Source organism: Halichoerus grypus, chromosome 2 (genome assembly GCF_964656455.1).
Source record: "Halichoerus grypus chromosome 2, mHalGry1.hap1.1, whole genome shotgun sequence".
NCBI classification, from domain to species: domain Eukaryota; kingdom Metazoa; phylum Chordata; class Mammalia; order Carnivora; family Phocidae; genus Halichoerus; species Halichoerus grypus.
Window position 1 is genome coordinate 116,801,275 of NC_135713.1, and position 15,567 is coordinate 116,816,841.

The window sequence follows — 15,567 nt, forward strand, 5'->3', positions numbered from 1 at the left end:
TTAAGAAAGGTTAGAGGATCGAGCAAGAGCAGTTGGTGGGTGTTCTTCTGCTGGTAATTATTCAATTGTAAGACAGTGCTGGGTATAACTACTGTCTGGGATGATTATGTTGGCCATGTCAGTCACTTAACATGTGGATCTTGTCTCTACTGGATTAGTGTGTCCAGGATTCCCATGACTCCACTTCTTGATTCTTGATCTCCTGCCAGTGTATTTTCACTGTGACAATTGCACATTGTAAATGCTGCCATGGGATGACTAGGGACATATTTCCTCTAATTCCACTTTCACACAAAGGATCAAGAGAAGAATGGGAAAGAGGATGTATGAGGGGGTGCGGGCTGTTTCTTCCCCAGAGGAAGCAAAGAGTTCCATAGTGCTCCTATCATGAAGTCTGTGCTGTATGGAAGTTAAGGGAGAATACAGGCTTCCTCCAAGACAGAGATGAAGTCAACACATTTATTTTAGATAAGAAATCTCTCTTGTGCTTCAGCTTTGGATTTTCCAGCTTTCAAGCAGCATTCTTCAAGTCCAAGAGCTGAAGTTAGTGGGCTTTAATCGTCCTTGTCAGGGATGTCTGACATGGCATGACGACAGCCTTGCTAATGTCATTCTCTCATTACATCCCTAGTGCTGCGACCCTTAGATTCTAATCTGCAAGTCACACCTGCTTACAGCTCCTAACATTGTGAGTACAGTGTTGAACAAAATTAAGCCTGCCAACTTGCTCAAACCTAAGGTGATTTCTCTAGGTCACTGCTTTAGTCACTAGAAAAACAAAAAACCCTCTTTTCAGTCTGTCTAATCACAAACAGTATCACTTCTCCTACTCCTATAGTAGACCTGAAAAGGATTATAAAATTACTCAATTGTTCTTTTTTTCATTAGCACCAAGCAGGTGATCTCACTGACTAGAAAGCTCAGGATAGTGATGAATACAGGTGATTTAAGCAGTGTGTCTGAGGTTACCAGGGCAACCGTTAATTATTATTGAGTAACTCTAGCGTACCTCTATAAAGGTCAGGAGTTAAGGTTTTTCCATCATATATTTTGCTTTAAAATGGGGCTTTTAAAGGAAATTGGGGAGAGAGCAGATGGAGGATGACAGATGAAGATCAGGTTAAAGAACTATATATAGCACAAGAAAATTGAACTACTTAAATTTCACAATGTTGGTTTAGGAGATGGTGTGGGAGTTCATGAGTAAATGTAAAAAATGACTTTCTGGTTTCCTAAGTTAGGGCTTCTCAAATTAGTAAGAAATCTGAAATCATGCCACATGCAGATATGTAACTAGATTTACTTTACTTAGTTCCCTGAGACAAATTTCCTCTGCTGTCCCAGAATTAATATTCTCTGCACTGACCTGGAGCCCTGGATAGACCAGCCTGGAAAGGATTCATGTGGTCATTGAAAGAAAAATTCAAGACTCAATTTCACGGAAACACACCAAAAGCAAGACCTTCTTGGTATAGGTCTTATTCTTCAAACAGCATCTTACGCACATCCTTAGTTATTGAGGATGTAACAAATTTGAAAAGTTAAAAAAAATTCCTGTGTTCACTTCGGCAGCACATATACCAAAAATTTGAACCATACAGAGAAGATCAGCATGGCCCCTGAGCAAAAATGACATGCAAATGATAAAGCATTCCATATTTTTTAAAATCAAACAATCAGGCTGAATGTCTAAAACTTACACAGTGATGTATGTCAATTATTTTCGATAAAACTGGAAAATAAAAGCACATGTATTTTAAAAAATCCTCACAAAGATGTACGCCACAACTTTAAGAAAAAAGTAAAATGGCGATTTTAAAACTGAGCTAATCTGAGTTTTCAAAACTGAACAACACACACACACGTTAAAAAACTTCCAACACTACAAAAGGGTAGGGTTGAAAGGAAGTCAGTTTCCCTTCCACCAAAGGCCACTCTCCCATCTGCCTCCATCAGAGACAACCATATAGATTCGTTCCCCTGTATCTTTCCAGAAATATTACAACCATGTACACACATCTTTAGGTATATATATCCCTGGATTCTCATATATAAATAGGAGTATACAATGAACACAAATAGTTTTTAAATCTAGCTGGATAACAAAATCACCTAGGAAGTTTAAGAAACATACCAAAACTCAGATACCACCCAGACCAATTAACTCTGAGGCTCCAGTAAAGGAGTGTAGGTGTTGACATTTTTTACTTCAGGGTCCCCAGGTGATACTAATAAGCAGCCTGGCCTGAGAACCACAGTATCTTGCTTTTCCCTTAATGTACCTTAGAAGGTTGTTCTATACCAGCACATACAGAACTACTTCATTCCTCTGCTGTACCGGGTAGCAGTCTACTCTAATATATATCTTGGCTGTCCTTTACTAATGGTCACCTGTGCCAGAGAACATCCACTCTCTATCCTGCCCTCTTTTCTGGGAGCTGATCAGCATGGATTACATCAACAGGTCTCCTGTACCCTCTGGCTCCTTGTTGGGGTCACCAAGGGGGAGCTCTGGCAAGAGATTAGCAGGAGGAAGGAGCGAGCCAAGGTATTTATTCCCTTGTCTCACTCTGAAGTTGCCCACCCCTGACTGAAGCCCTTAACCAACATTCCTTTCAAGGTACGACTCTATAGACCTCTCACCCCTTTTGGGTCTGGTAACCACTTTCTACTCAAGTCCCTCCAGCCTAAGGATGATAATTGGTTGGGTGCTACTAGCCCTGATTTACTGTACTATCTCATGATTTTCCTGCCCCCACTTCTTTATAAATAAACTCTTCCTTGAATTACGTTATTTTCATGGTGCTGATGTTTCTTATGATTCTAATATATCATCCTTGGATATACATCTTTGCATTTATTTCTTTATGGACATTATTACCTTTGCTCCCTCCGGAAACATAGCTTCTTCACATAAGGCAAAAAGAGGATGGGGCACCCTGGTGGCTCAGTTGGATAAGTGTCTGACTCTTGATTCTGGCTCAGATCATGATCTCAATCAGGGTTTTGAGAGCAAGCCCCTCATTGGGTTCCACACTAAGTATGGAGCCTGCTTAGGTTCTCTCCCTCCCTCCTTCGTTGCCCCTCCCCCTCCGCTTGTGCTCTCTAAAAAACTTTTTAAAAACTTTAAAAAAGGGGCGCCTGGGTGGCTCATGATCCCGGGGTCCTGGGATCGAGCCCTGCATCGGGCTCCCTGCTCCACGGGAAGCTGCTTCTCCCTCTCCCACTCCCTCTGCTTGTGTTCCCTCTCTCGCTGTGTCTCTGTCAAATAAATAAAATCTTTAAAAAAAATAAATAAAAATAAAAACTTTAAAAAAGACATAATGGGGCAGTCCATACAGCAGCTCTTTTATTCCTTTTCTGAGCATTTTTGACAACAGCCTGGGCACAACCCCATCACCTGTTCAATTTGTAAGGACTATTAAAATGAACACTGAAGCAATGTCTAGGGGAGAACTCCACTGCTTCTTTGAGAAAGAAGCTGATAGGCACTGAAAGAGAACCTGCTAGAGCAAACTCAGTGAATGACTGAAAGGCAGAATTTCAGAACACTTTCAGAAATGCTTTCTCTTTGTCATAATGACAGTCAAATGTACACAGAGTCACAGGCTGGAAAGGAATTCCCGAGGCTAAATTATCCCCCAGTGAAAACTTAGGCTTGCAATTAGGTTCTCCTCTAATTAGTATGGTTCCGATTGGCTCCACCCAACAGAGAAACAACAGAGTAGATAGATGGCTTGGCAGGACTCTGGAGAGTACACACCTAACTAAGCCTGCTGACTTGGTGCAAACAGCTTAAAGCTTGTCTTGAGAGAGGAGTGCCTCTACTAATTTCAGTGTATTTTGTTATTTGTAGTTAACTGAGTTTTAGGTATTTTATTTATTTTTTAAAGATTTATTTATTTATTTATTTGAGAGCATGGAAGCGAGTGAGCAGGCAGGGGTGGAGGGGGAAGGGGCAGAGGGAGAGAGAGGAATCTCCAGCAGATTATGCACTGAGCACTGAGCCCGACAAGGGGCTTATTTCATGATCCTGAGATCACGACCTGAGCTGAAACCAACAGTCAGACGCTTAACCGACTGCGCCACCCAGGTGTTTTAAAATTATCTCAGTGTTTTGTTGTAGGTTGCTCTGTGTCACACCAGGATCAAAGAAACAAAAATAAACACTGAGTGTCTACTGCCACCACCAAAAGCAATCAATACTAAGGATTTGTTCATTGGTAAAGGGATAGTCTAAGAGCAAACCAATTTTTGCTTAGTGAAAAAGGACACCAATTCTTTTTTTTTTTTTTTTTAAGATTTTATTTGAGAGAGCACATGTGTAGGTGAGCAGAGGAGGGGCAGAGGGGAGAGGGAAAAGAATCTCAAGCCGACTCTGCACTGAGTGCCAAGCCGGACGCGGGGCTAGAGCCCGCAACCCTGAGAAAATGACCTCAGTTGAACACTTAAGAGTTCACTTAAGAGTCGGACACTTAACCGACTGAGCTACCCAGGAGCCCCAGAAACCAATTCTTAATAACCACTTAATGTGAACCAGATCATTTTCTATAAGGTTATGCTGGCATTAACTCATCTGACCCTCACAACAACCTTGAAGGCAGGTCTTATTATTACTATGATTATTTTTACTATTATTGTTACCATTTCACAAAAGAAGTTTAGCTCAGAGAGGACAAGTAACTTGCCCAAGTTTACAGTTAGGAAATAGCAGAGCCAAGCCTTCACTACCAGGCCACATGGGCTTTTCCCTACACCAGATCTCAAAAGCTTTTCGTACATGCTAGAACCCATGTCAGCCTTCAGAGAGCTATTTGTAGCCCTAAGTTTATATATAAACTACATCTGTTCTCCTGAATGACTGTTTCCCATAATGCCATCCATTATGAGAAATACATTTCCCCCCTCAAAAGTATTCATATGGAAAAGCCTTTCCTCAACCGTGGAATATTGTTTTAATGATGCCAAAGAGAAGTTCTGTAGAGATGTTCTAAGGTCAAATATACATTTAGGAAATGTGGCATTAACATATGCTCTTTGGGAGATTCACAAGAGACATATTAATGGCTTAAAAGTCCTATAGACAAGAATCTGTGGAACTTTATTCAACTCAGAGCTCTTGCCTTTCCCCACCTGTCCCACCCTCTTCCTGCATCAGTTTGGGGAATGCTGATTTAGAAGTCTCAAATATCCTGTACAAGTCGATGGTCATGGTCATCTACCACTTTCCAAGCTGTTTTCCTGTCAATGCAAAGGGCTTGATCTCATGTTACATGCACAGTGGGTGCTCAATAAAAACACCTGTTGGTTTAACTGATGCACCTATGCTATCTTGATTTGTGACCAAAAGGCACACATTGCAAAGCAGCAGCCAGCTGGCTTCCCTGGAGCAGTGAAAGGTGTAGGCCTGGTGAGCTAACTGGGTTCCTCTATGGAGCAAACCCATCAGTCCTCAGCCTCAATTGTTGTGACTGATCGCAAAAGCCAGGGATGGGGTGCTCTTAAGCCCCTCTACTGTCATCAATGCAGGAACAAACAGAATGCCAGTGATGATACAGGCTTGGTCCTGAAAGCTTTACAATGAGGTAAATCCTGTTTTTATTCTTGTGGAAGTCCATCCACCTACTGCAATATGCTTATGGTTCTCAGACTTCAGGACGTATCAGAATCACCTGCAGAGCTTGTGGAAACACCGAGAACTGGGCTCCTCCTCCAGAGGGGCAGATCCAGTAAGTCTGCAGCGGGGCCTGCGAATGTATATGGATCTAACAGGCTCCCAGATGATGTCAAGACACTGGTTCAAGGAGCACAGAGAACACCACATGGGGCTAAGACCAGGCCTAGAAGACCAGTTTAGCTGGGACCAAAGGAAGCATACATGAGATCCTGCATGGTTTTCTAGATACTTAATGCAGAGAAGGGGTTAAAAATAAGATCCTAAGGCTGTTTCCAACTAGAAATGTGTTCCTAGCTAAGTAAGCATCTGCTTTCCAGACTGACTAAAAAGGTTTAAGAAGTGCTACTTTAGTATGATTTTAATTTACCCGATTTAGGATCTGAATCTACCAATAAGATTCCCCCAAAGTATACATGTAGGGAGAGAAACACTTCCAAATTTAATTCTAAGTGAGAAAAATGGCATTTTAAAGTTCCTTCAAAGTCCCCTTACAGGAATAATAGTGCTAAAAGCCATGCACAAGATATTAAGCCTATTTCCTTCCCCAAAGATTCCATCAAAAATTCAAGATTTACAAATACCTAACACCTACTTACATATATAAAATGCAGTGCCATAATGCATTTGAGAGCAGCTAAATTCAGAATTTATTTATACGTTTAATTAAACACCAAGACTTTACTTAGCATCTACTGTGTGTCATGACAAATTTGGGTAATTGTTTTAGATTATTTAGGAAGATTATTTACAGAAAAAAATACAGACCCTTTATGATGTTAGCTCATCAAGGGGGAAAGAAAACAACAATGTGTGTGAAGGAAAACATTTTTCCATTTGCGATTTCCACTACCCTGGAAAACAGGGATGTGGCTAAGCACTTGAACGGTGTCCCATCCCCGCCTCCTCCCATACCCCCTCTGCTGACAGGCTGTAGAGATCCAAGTGCCACTGACAGCCGGAGTGCTTGGGAAAGAAATCCTGCTGGGTCATGAAGTGTGAGGGCTGCCTTGAGCAATTTTTATGTGAAAAAAATACCCCTGCTAATCACCAAACACATTTATCCAATAAGAATCAGATGGGTCATCAGGCAGGAATCTCCACCCTCAACCAAGTGAGGCCAGCTGGGCTCCTGACCGGCGAAGGAAATCTTGGCTAGGGAATGGGAAAAGCTGACAGAAAGGCGCTCAGAAAACAAGAATTCGGGTCACATAAGTGACAAGCTCTGAAAATGCCAAGGAGGCATACTTGGAGGAGCTGTGGCCACGGCGGCCCCAGGAGACGGAGGTGTAAGAGAGATGGTCTGGGGTTTGGCCAGGAAACAACCATGAACGAGCTGGCTGGAACCACCATAGAGGTTGTGAGGAAGAACAAGAAGAGGCAACTGATTCCTTTGAAAAATGACTCTACTTTCAAGTTATTTCCCAAGGTGAGGAATGCCACCAAGTTTTCAGACAAAACAGTCAGAAGAGACCTTTTCTGCTTGGAGGTGGGTGAGAATCAGACTCCTCAGTCTAAGAGGAAAGATCCTCCTCCACAGAAAAGTGATTCAACCACAGAGGAAAACTTCCTCTTTCAAATCCCTGCATTCCAAAGAATGACAAATCAAGATCATTGTAGTAAAAGCATAGCTGCCTTTTTGGGTGTAACTCTTTTGGCATGAAATAGCACTTAGGAGATAAAATTACTTAAAAAAATATGCCATTTATTATCACCGTTTATTTATTATTATTTTTTTAAGGATTTTATTTATTTATTTGACAGAGAGAGACAGTGACAGCAGGAACACAAGCAGGAGGAGTGGGAAAGGGAGAAGCAGGCTTCCCGCTGAGCAGGGAGCCCAATGCGGGGCTCGATCCCAGGACTCTGGGATCATCACCTGAGCCGAAGGCAGACACTTAACGACTGAGCCACCCAGGCGCCCCTATTATCACTGTTTAATGCATATTACTCATTTTGTGATTCATTTGGTCTCAATAAGTTATGCACAGTTATGCACACAGCTCGATCGTGTGGGATGTGGACGTTTCCAAATTGTTCGGCAACAGGCATGCCTAGCCCCCAGCTGGTCTTGGTTTAAAGCGGGGCAGCACCTGCCCTCAGAGAAGTTCCTCCTTTTCACCGATAACTTAATGACTGGACTGACAGTTCCAGTTTCGGATTCTTCAATTCCAGGTGGGAAGCTTGTGGGGGGAAGGTGAGGAGAAGAGCCTGGGACATCTCTCTGCCCACAAGAAAGACATACCAAGGCTGCGGGGATATAGGGAGAGAAAGGGAATCTCTGAGAGGAAGGAGGACAAGAGGTCCTCCAAAATAAAATTAATTGCTATTCACAGTGCTAAATGTATGAGGTAACAAAAGATGATCCCATTTAATCTTCCCAACAGCTTTTTGAGAAGGTATAATTCCTGTTTTATAGATGGGGAAACTGAGGCAGAAAGAACTAAAGCAAAAACTCTCATTTGTTTATCACTGTACCTTCAGCATTCAGGATAACGCCTGGCCCACAGTAGGTGTTCAAACAGTATTTGCTAAATGGATGTTGACTGAATTAAGTAAAACACAAGTAAAATTTTGGAGATAGCTCTCAAGTTTTCCCCAGATTTTATCGGAGAGCAACTGAATCAAATTCAGGAGCCAACAGTGCTTCAGAGAAACAATGCTGCCTGGAAGCAGGCCTTGTTTATCCTCTGAATTCCAGGGACTGTTCTCTTGCCTCTCACTGGCCACTAAGAGGTAGAGGGCGGTTGACTCTGGCACAATTTGAAGGCATTTGGCATGAGCACATCTTTTAGGTCACCAGAAATAACTTGGAAATGCATGTGTGTGTGTGTGTGTGTGTGTGTGTGTGTGTGTGTGTGTTAAGTGGAAAGGACAAGAAAAATTCGTTTTATTTCAGAGGCTACTGGGCAGTGAGTTATTTTCTAGGGGTGGGGACCACTCAGGCAGGGAGAACTCCAAGCTTGGGTTCCTCCCATGGCTACCTCCTAGCATGCTTTCCATCTTAATAAGCCCCTCCATCCGTACCCCAGCAGTCTGAAGCATTCACCTAGTAGTTTTTAACTTGAGGGAATTACTGCAGTATTTTATGTCCCTAGTGGGATGTCCCCTACCTTTTTTCTTAGCATCTGTTTACTTCCTTCTTAAAAATCACTATCTTCCAGAAAGGCGGTGGCACAAGGCCAACACCACTGGTCATTGTGAGAGTGGAGAGTGACTTTCATTTTGTCAGTCCTTTCTAAGCACCCTTTGAACCACCTCCATAGTTAGAGACAGGTCAGCCCCACTTCTTACGGCACAGGGAGCAGGGGATAGGCGCGCTCAGAGCCAAGGATAGGCACCAGCCAGTCTATGTTGGTGCCAGAAGTGAAACCTCGCTTTCCTGCTTTCCATGCCACTGTGTGAGCTATCTTTCTGATTGCCTCAGTCATTAGCTATGGGTTTTGTTTTGCTTAACTTCTTAGAATCTCACTTATGAGTCATTTGTTTTCAAAGAAGATTCTGAAAATTGACAGGCTGGTCTCCATGCTGCCACTCTCTATGGTGAGAGCCTTTCGTACCTTTCTACCTTACCCAGGCAACCCAACATCCTCCCAAGGCAGTTTGAGGATTCTGAGGTCACAAAAGCAGAGGCCTGTGTCATTTAACTACTGCTGAATAAACTGACCTCAACTCAATGGCTTAAAAAACCACGATGTATTATTCCTCATGCATTTGTGGGTTGAAGAGCAGCTTTTCTATTAGTCCTTCCTGGACTCATTCATGTGGCTGCATTCAACTGACGGGTGGCCTGGGGTTGGGCATGCCTGGGACAGTCGGGCTTCTCTCTCCAATAGTCTTGCATGCCGAAGAAGACTAGACTAGACTCTACATGGCGCTGGATTCCAGGAAAATGAGATGGGAAACTGCAAGGCCTTGTGAGCTGGGCTCAGATGTTACACACAGTATCATTTGTACCATATTCTATTGGCCAAATCAAGGCAGGAGATGAAGGCCAGCCTAGATCCAAGGACTCCACCCCTTCACGGGTGCTGCAAAGATTCTTTGGCCGTATTTCATCTCTCATAGGCCTACAGCCAGGAGATAAGGAGTGAAGCAGGCCAGTTGTGAGAAGATAGCCACCGTGGCGAGCATCACCTGTTACCAAGTAACACATGGATTTAGGGTGGCCAAATCTTCTAACTTTTCAAAAGAAGTTGGAAATATAGATTTAAAAAAAATGTATTAATTTTTCAGAGCAGTTTTAGGTTTACAGAAAAATTGCTCAAAATAACTCAGAGTTTCCATATAACCTCTCCCTACTGCCTAAATTCCCCTGTAATTAATATCTTTCATGAGTAAGGTACATTTATTAGTAATATTAATTACATTAACTAATATATCAGTTACATTAGGATTCACTCTGTGTTCTATTGGTTTTATAGCTTTGGACAAATGCATAATAATCCGGCATCTACTATTATACAGTATCATACAGAGTGGTATCACTGCCCTAAAAATGCCCAGTGTTCCACCTTTGCACCCTTCCTCCCCACTCATCTTTTCACTGACTCTATAGTTTTGTCTTTTCCGGAATGTCGTATAGTTGGTATCATACCACACACTATGGCATTTTCACAGTGCCTTCTTTCACTGAGTAATCTGAACTCAAGCCTCATTCAGGTCTTTTCCTGACTTCATAGCTCTCTTCTTTTTATCACTGGATTATATTCCATTGTCTGGATGTACCACAGTTTGTTTATCCATTCACCTACTGAGGAACGTCTTGTTTGCTTCCAAGTTTTGGCAATAACAAATAAAGCTGCTATAAATATCTGTGGGCAGATTTTTGTGTGAACTTAAGTTTTCAACTCATTTGAGTGAACACCTATGAGTATGACTGCTGGACTGTGTTGTATGAGAAATCTATGTTTAGCTTCGTAGGAAACTGCCTAATTGTCTTTCAAAAGGGGGGTCTCGTTTTGCATTCCCACCAGCAATGCATGAGAGCTCCTGTTGCTCCACACCCTTACAACACTTGGTGTTGTCACTGTTTTTGATTTTAGGCATTCTAATAGGTGCACAGAGATATCTCATTGTTGTAATTTGCAATTCCCTAATGACATTAGATGTTGAGCATCTTTTCATATGCTTATTTGCATCTAAATGTCTTCCTTGGTGAGGTGACTGCCCAGATCTTTTCCCCAGTTTTTAATTGGGTTGTTTACATATTATTGGATTTTAAGAGTTCTTTGTATATTTTGGATACTGATCTTTTATCAGATATGTGTTTTGTAAATATTTTCTCCTACTCTGGGCTTGGCTTTTCTTTCTCTTAATAGTGTCTTTCATAGAGCACAAGTTTTTTTTTTTTTCATAGAGTTTATTTTTATTTTTTTATTGTTATGTTAATCCCCATACATTACATCATTAGTTTTAGATGTAGTGTTCCATGATTCATTGTTTGTGCATAACACCCAGTCATAGAGCACAAGTTTTTAACCTTAATGAAGTTCAACTTACAAATTTTTTCTTTCATGGATCATGTACCTAGTCATTGCCAAACCCAAGGTCACCTAGATTTTCTCTTATGTCATCTTCCAGAAATTTCAGTTTTGCATTTTACATTTCAGTCTAGGATCCATTTTGAGTTAATTTTTTGAAAGGTGTCAAATCTATATCTAGATTTTTATTTGCATGTGAATGTCTAGTTGTTCCAGCACAAAAAGTTGGTTTATACTTTAAAAGGGGGGGGCACCTAGCTGGCTCAGCTGGGCTCGAACTCACAACCCCAAGATAAATAATTTAATGCTTAAATAAATAAATAAATGTTGGTTTGTTATTAATTTTTTTTGGTGGTAGTGGTAGGGGAGGAAGGAAGCTCCCCCTCTACCAACACACATGTCTGTAGGCTGTTTTTCTCCATCCTGGATCATCTTTGCCTCCCTCATCCCCCTTACCTGCAGTGAACTTCATCCATCCATATTAATCTATTTAATCTTACTTAACACCAACCTCACACTTTCACTATCCACTTTTTCCAATATTCTGACTGGTACTCAACATGATCAGTTAATAGTTGGTGAACTCTAAAACCACTTATGAGCTATAAATCCCATTTAGCATTGCTATATACCACTGTCCTTCCTCCTTAGCCAGACTGTAAACTCTTGGCGAGGCCAGGAATCCTCCTGTTCTCATTTACCCCTGGTAGCTTAGCAGAGGTCTGGGCACAAAATATGTCAGCAATAGTTGCTGACAATTTTAGACTACCTGGACTTTGGTCCTGACTTACCAAGTGTCCTTTCATCTTCAAGAGGGATGGCTATGCTTTAGGAAGTCCAGCTGAGGACCTGCCAAAGGTGTAAACTCTGCAACCTTGCCCTGACATGGCCAGAATGGTGCATCTCTAATTTTGATGCCCAATTTAGTGTTATGCCCACACAAACAAGAGGGCCCTGATCTCCTTGGAGAATTAGGAAAGATTTACCAATGAGACAGCAAAATGTGGTCTCTAAAGTGCTAAAGGATGCTGAGTCACAAAGCATGTTCCTTTCATTATGATGGTTACATGGCCATAATGACCATTCCAGTCATTACGAAAACAATGAAAAACAAATGAATGAAATAAAAAGGAGAATGGACAGTTTCTGGTGACTGGCTCCCCACCTCATGCCTAATTAATAATCCAAGTAATGGTTATCCCCCACCCTCTGATTTTGTTTTCTGTTTTCATCTGCATCATTAAGTGTTCCCATTCAAGGATCTCTATGTACTTCAAAGTGAACAATGATGGAGGGAATGAAAGGGTCCCGAACTGAGGTTGGGGCCAGTGGTCTCCGAGGTTGTGACTGAACCCAATCTCCACGGCATACTGTGCTGACAGACTTCTCAGAATTGGTTTTCTCCAGGAAAGTACTGTGGCTTCTATTTGCCAGGATCACCTAGCTTCTGTCTATGGCCCACCCAAGCAAACAGCAGGCAGAAAAAACGAGGGAGGCCCAAACTCGGATATGGCACATTCACGGCCCTGGGTTTCCAAAACAGGCAGCGAAGCTCCCGCAGAGCTCAAGGGGCCCTCGGGGTGGGCCTCAGGGCGGCTGAGGCAAACTCTGCAGTCAGGGTGGGCAGCTGCACTGCCTCTGCCTCAGGAACAGCCTGGAGCCCAAGACTCACAGGCGCCAGGCAGGTGTTCACTCAGCCTGGAAGGGCAGCAGACTTGTTGGCAACATCCACAATCCTACCTCCAACTTTCCTTGAAAGTCAAACAAAGTACAACTGTTCCTGACATCACTCTTCCTGCCCTGGGAAAGCCCCCAAATTCTGTAGCAGGCAAGCAACGGTCCCCATGGATGGTGTAAAGTGGGCCGAGTGACCCCCAGTGTTTTATGTAAAACAAATCACATCTAGACAACTGAAAAATAAAAATCTCAAGTCCCCTCCTCTAGGACCTGTTTAAAAGACATTGCCCCCTTTTTACCACTTAGCCGCCAAAGCAGCCTCTTTAGACATACCATACTCAGTGGTGACTCGGGGCTCCCAGCTGCTAAAAACAAAGATTAAAGAGGGGTGCCTGGGTGGCTCGGTTAAGCATCTGCCTTCGGCTCGGGTCATGATCCCAGGGGCCTGGGATTGAGCCCCACGTTGGGCTCCTTGCTCAGCGGGGAGACTGCATCTCCCTTGGCCCCTCCCCTGCTTTTTTTTTTTTTTTTTTTTTTAAAGATTTTATTTATTTATTTATTGGAGAGCGAGCGAGAGAGAAACAGCATGAGAGAGGAGAGGGTCAGAGGGAGAAGCAGGCTCCCCGCTGAGCCGGGAGCCCGATGTGGGACTCGATCCCAGGACCCTGGGATCATGACCTGAGCCGAAGGCAGTCGCTTAACCAACTGAGCCACCCAGGCGCCCTCCCCTGCTCTTTCTCTCTCTCTTGCTCACTTCTTCTCTCTAAAATAAATAAATAAAATCTTAAAAAAAAAACCCCACAAAGATTAAAGACCATTAAATGATACTGCTGGCTAAGATCAGGGACAGTAAGCAACCTGGGCTAGAAATTCAACCTTGCTCATGCTGAGCAACAAATGACAGGTACAGAAGTTTAAACAAAATGGGGAATAAAAAAGGAGATAAAAAAGAAACAAGAATCTCCTTCAAGTCTAGGAAAGCAGGTATAGGAGTGCTTAACAAGCCAGGCAGCGAGGGATGGAGACTCCCCAGGCAAGTCTGGCCATGGAGAAGTAGAAGAGACTCACTGCCCTTAAGCTGAACGAGTTTTCCCAGTACATGATTTCATTTTATGCTACTGTTTCGTTTGCAGTAAAAGTATTCCTTAAGTCCATTTTAGAGTCTTTCTCCCCCTGAGCCTTAATATCCCTTAGTCTCTTCTAAGGCAAAAATTGTTGGTCCCATTTTGCAGATCCACAAATATCTTAAAAGAGATAGAACGGCAGGGTGTGACTGTGTAACCACGGCCCGGAGATGGGCAGGAAAAGGTTCTGATATCCTGGTGTCTCACCAGGTGAAATGACTGCCCTGAAGACAATCTGCGGCTGAACTTCGAACTGTTTTCACTAGAGAAAGGCAAAGTCAACTCTGTTCTTCCCGAGTTTTATCCAACCACAGCCTGAGAGTCCAGCTGTTCTGGTCATGGCCTCACATACTTTCTGCAGAGGCTCTAGTTGACAAGATTTATGCGGTGGTCTGAAGAAGCATGCTAAGCAGTGTGGGAGGAAACCACAAGGGAGGACTTTCTGGCCCTAGCACAGTGGATATCTAGTTTCTGTGGAGGACCGGACAAGCAGCTCTAAAACTGCCTGTCTCGGTTATGGGTGCTTACCACCCAAGGGTGAAGCAACAAAGGTTCTTCTTTTTCCTAGTCTCTGGTATGTCATCACAGTCATGCTAAGGGTTTAGGATCTCAACACTGAAGGGCTACTGGAGGGCTTTTCTTTCTAGAAGTGGACACAGAAGTGGCACTGGACATATTCCACATCATCAGGGAGAAAGGAAACCAGGACAACATAAATGAGTGAAACAGACTTGGCTACTGATCCACTGAGTTGCTACAGTGTCTGGATGTTTTATAAAACTAAAAGAAATCGCTTTTCATGCCCAGCAGCCAGCACAGTCAATAGCCATCACCAAAGCCATCTCAGCAGGAGGGTAAATCAAAGATCACCAAGGCCAAGAAGCAGTATGTTAAGAATAATGATTCCCTTCTGAGATGATGATGCTCAAAAAATCCACAACAAACGAGCCAAGCTCCACATTTAGGAAGAAGGTTAAAATCACATTCATGGGACAATGCTCAAAGTCAGATGGGGCCAGAGCATAAATTCCGGGCGGGATGGCTGAGCAAGGGCCGACTGTGGAAGGCAGTTGGACATCATACTTACAGTGAGTTGGGCCGGGTGGGTTTGAGCACATCCAGGTCCGGGTCACTGGAGTTCATGTTGGGCTGCAAGCTGCTGCTGGAATTAAGGATGCTATTTGCATTTGATGAGACGACAGATTCCAAACTGGAGTTGATGATGCTGTTTCTTTGTTCCTCTGGAGAAAAACAAGGCGACAAACCCCATATTACTACTATTTCATAAGGATAGTTTGTTTTGACATATACAAAAACCTACCAATAATGAGAATGGATTGAGACCTCAGCAAAGCTCAGAAGACATAGGAAAGGATAAGGTTTACAGGTGGGAAAGGAAGAGGAAAGGAAGAGGAACAGGTGACTTGTGACTTTGGAGAAAACCCCCCTCTGCTCAGCCTGATAGGACAGACCAGCCATTTTCCTAAGAGTGACCCTACCACTGCACCATAAATTGTGTGTCTTCTTTTGACTGGTAGATGGGCAGAACACAGAGCGGCCTTCATAGCGCCCTTGTATTCAATGAGGTCCTCTTGGTTTCTGTGACATT

General features: G+C 43.0%; 1 protein-coding gene and 1 non-coding gene across 11 annotated transcripts in view; one reads left to right on the forward strand and one right to left on the reverse strand.

Annotated features, from left to right (window-relative positions):
• Window positions 1-15,567, reverse strand: part of ARHGAP26 (Rho GTPase activating protein 26) — a 431,053-nt gene that overhangs the window by 67,803 nt on the left and 347,683 nt on the right. For all 10 annotated transcript variants that reach the window (XR_013445819.1, XR_013445818.1, XR_013445821.1 and 7 more), the window contains one exon: window positions 15,046-15,199. Coding sequence is in view for 6 of the 10 variants with exons in the window: in XM_078067363.1 (XP_077923489.1) it covers window positions 15,046-15,199 (154 nt within the window). In the remaining 4 variants the exon portion in view is untranslated. The remainder of the gene's footprint in view (window positions 1-15,045; window positions 15,200-15,567) is intronic.
• LOC118541746 (U6 spliceosomal RNA) lies at window positions 1,557-1,663 on the forward strand. The gene has a single exon (XR_004920235.1). It is a non-coding gene; the product is annotated as a U6 spliceosomal RNA (small nuclear RNA).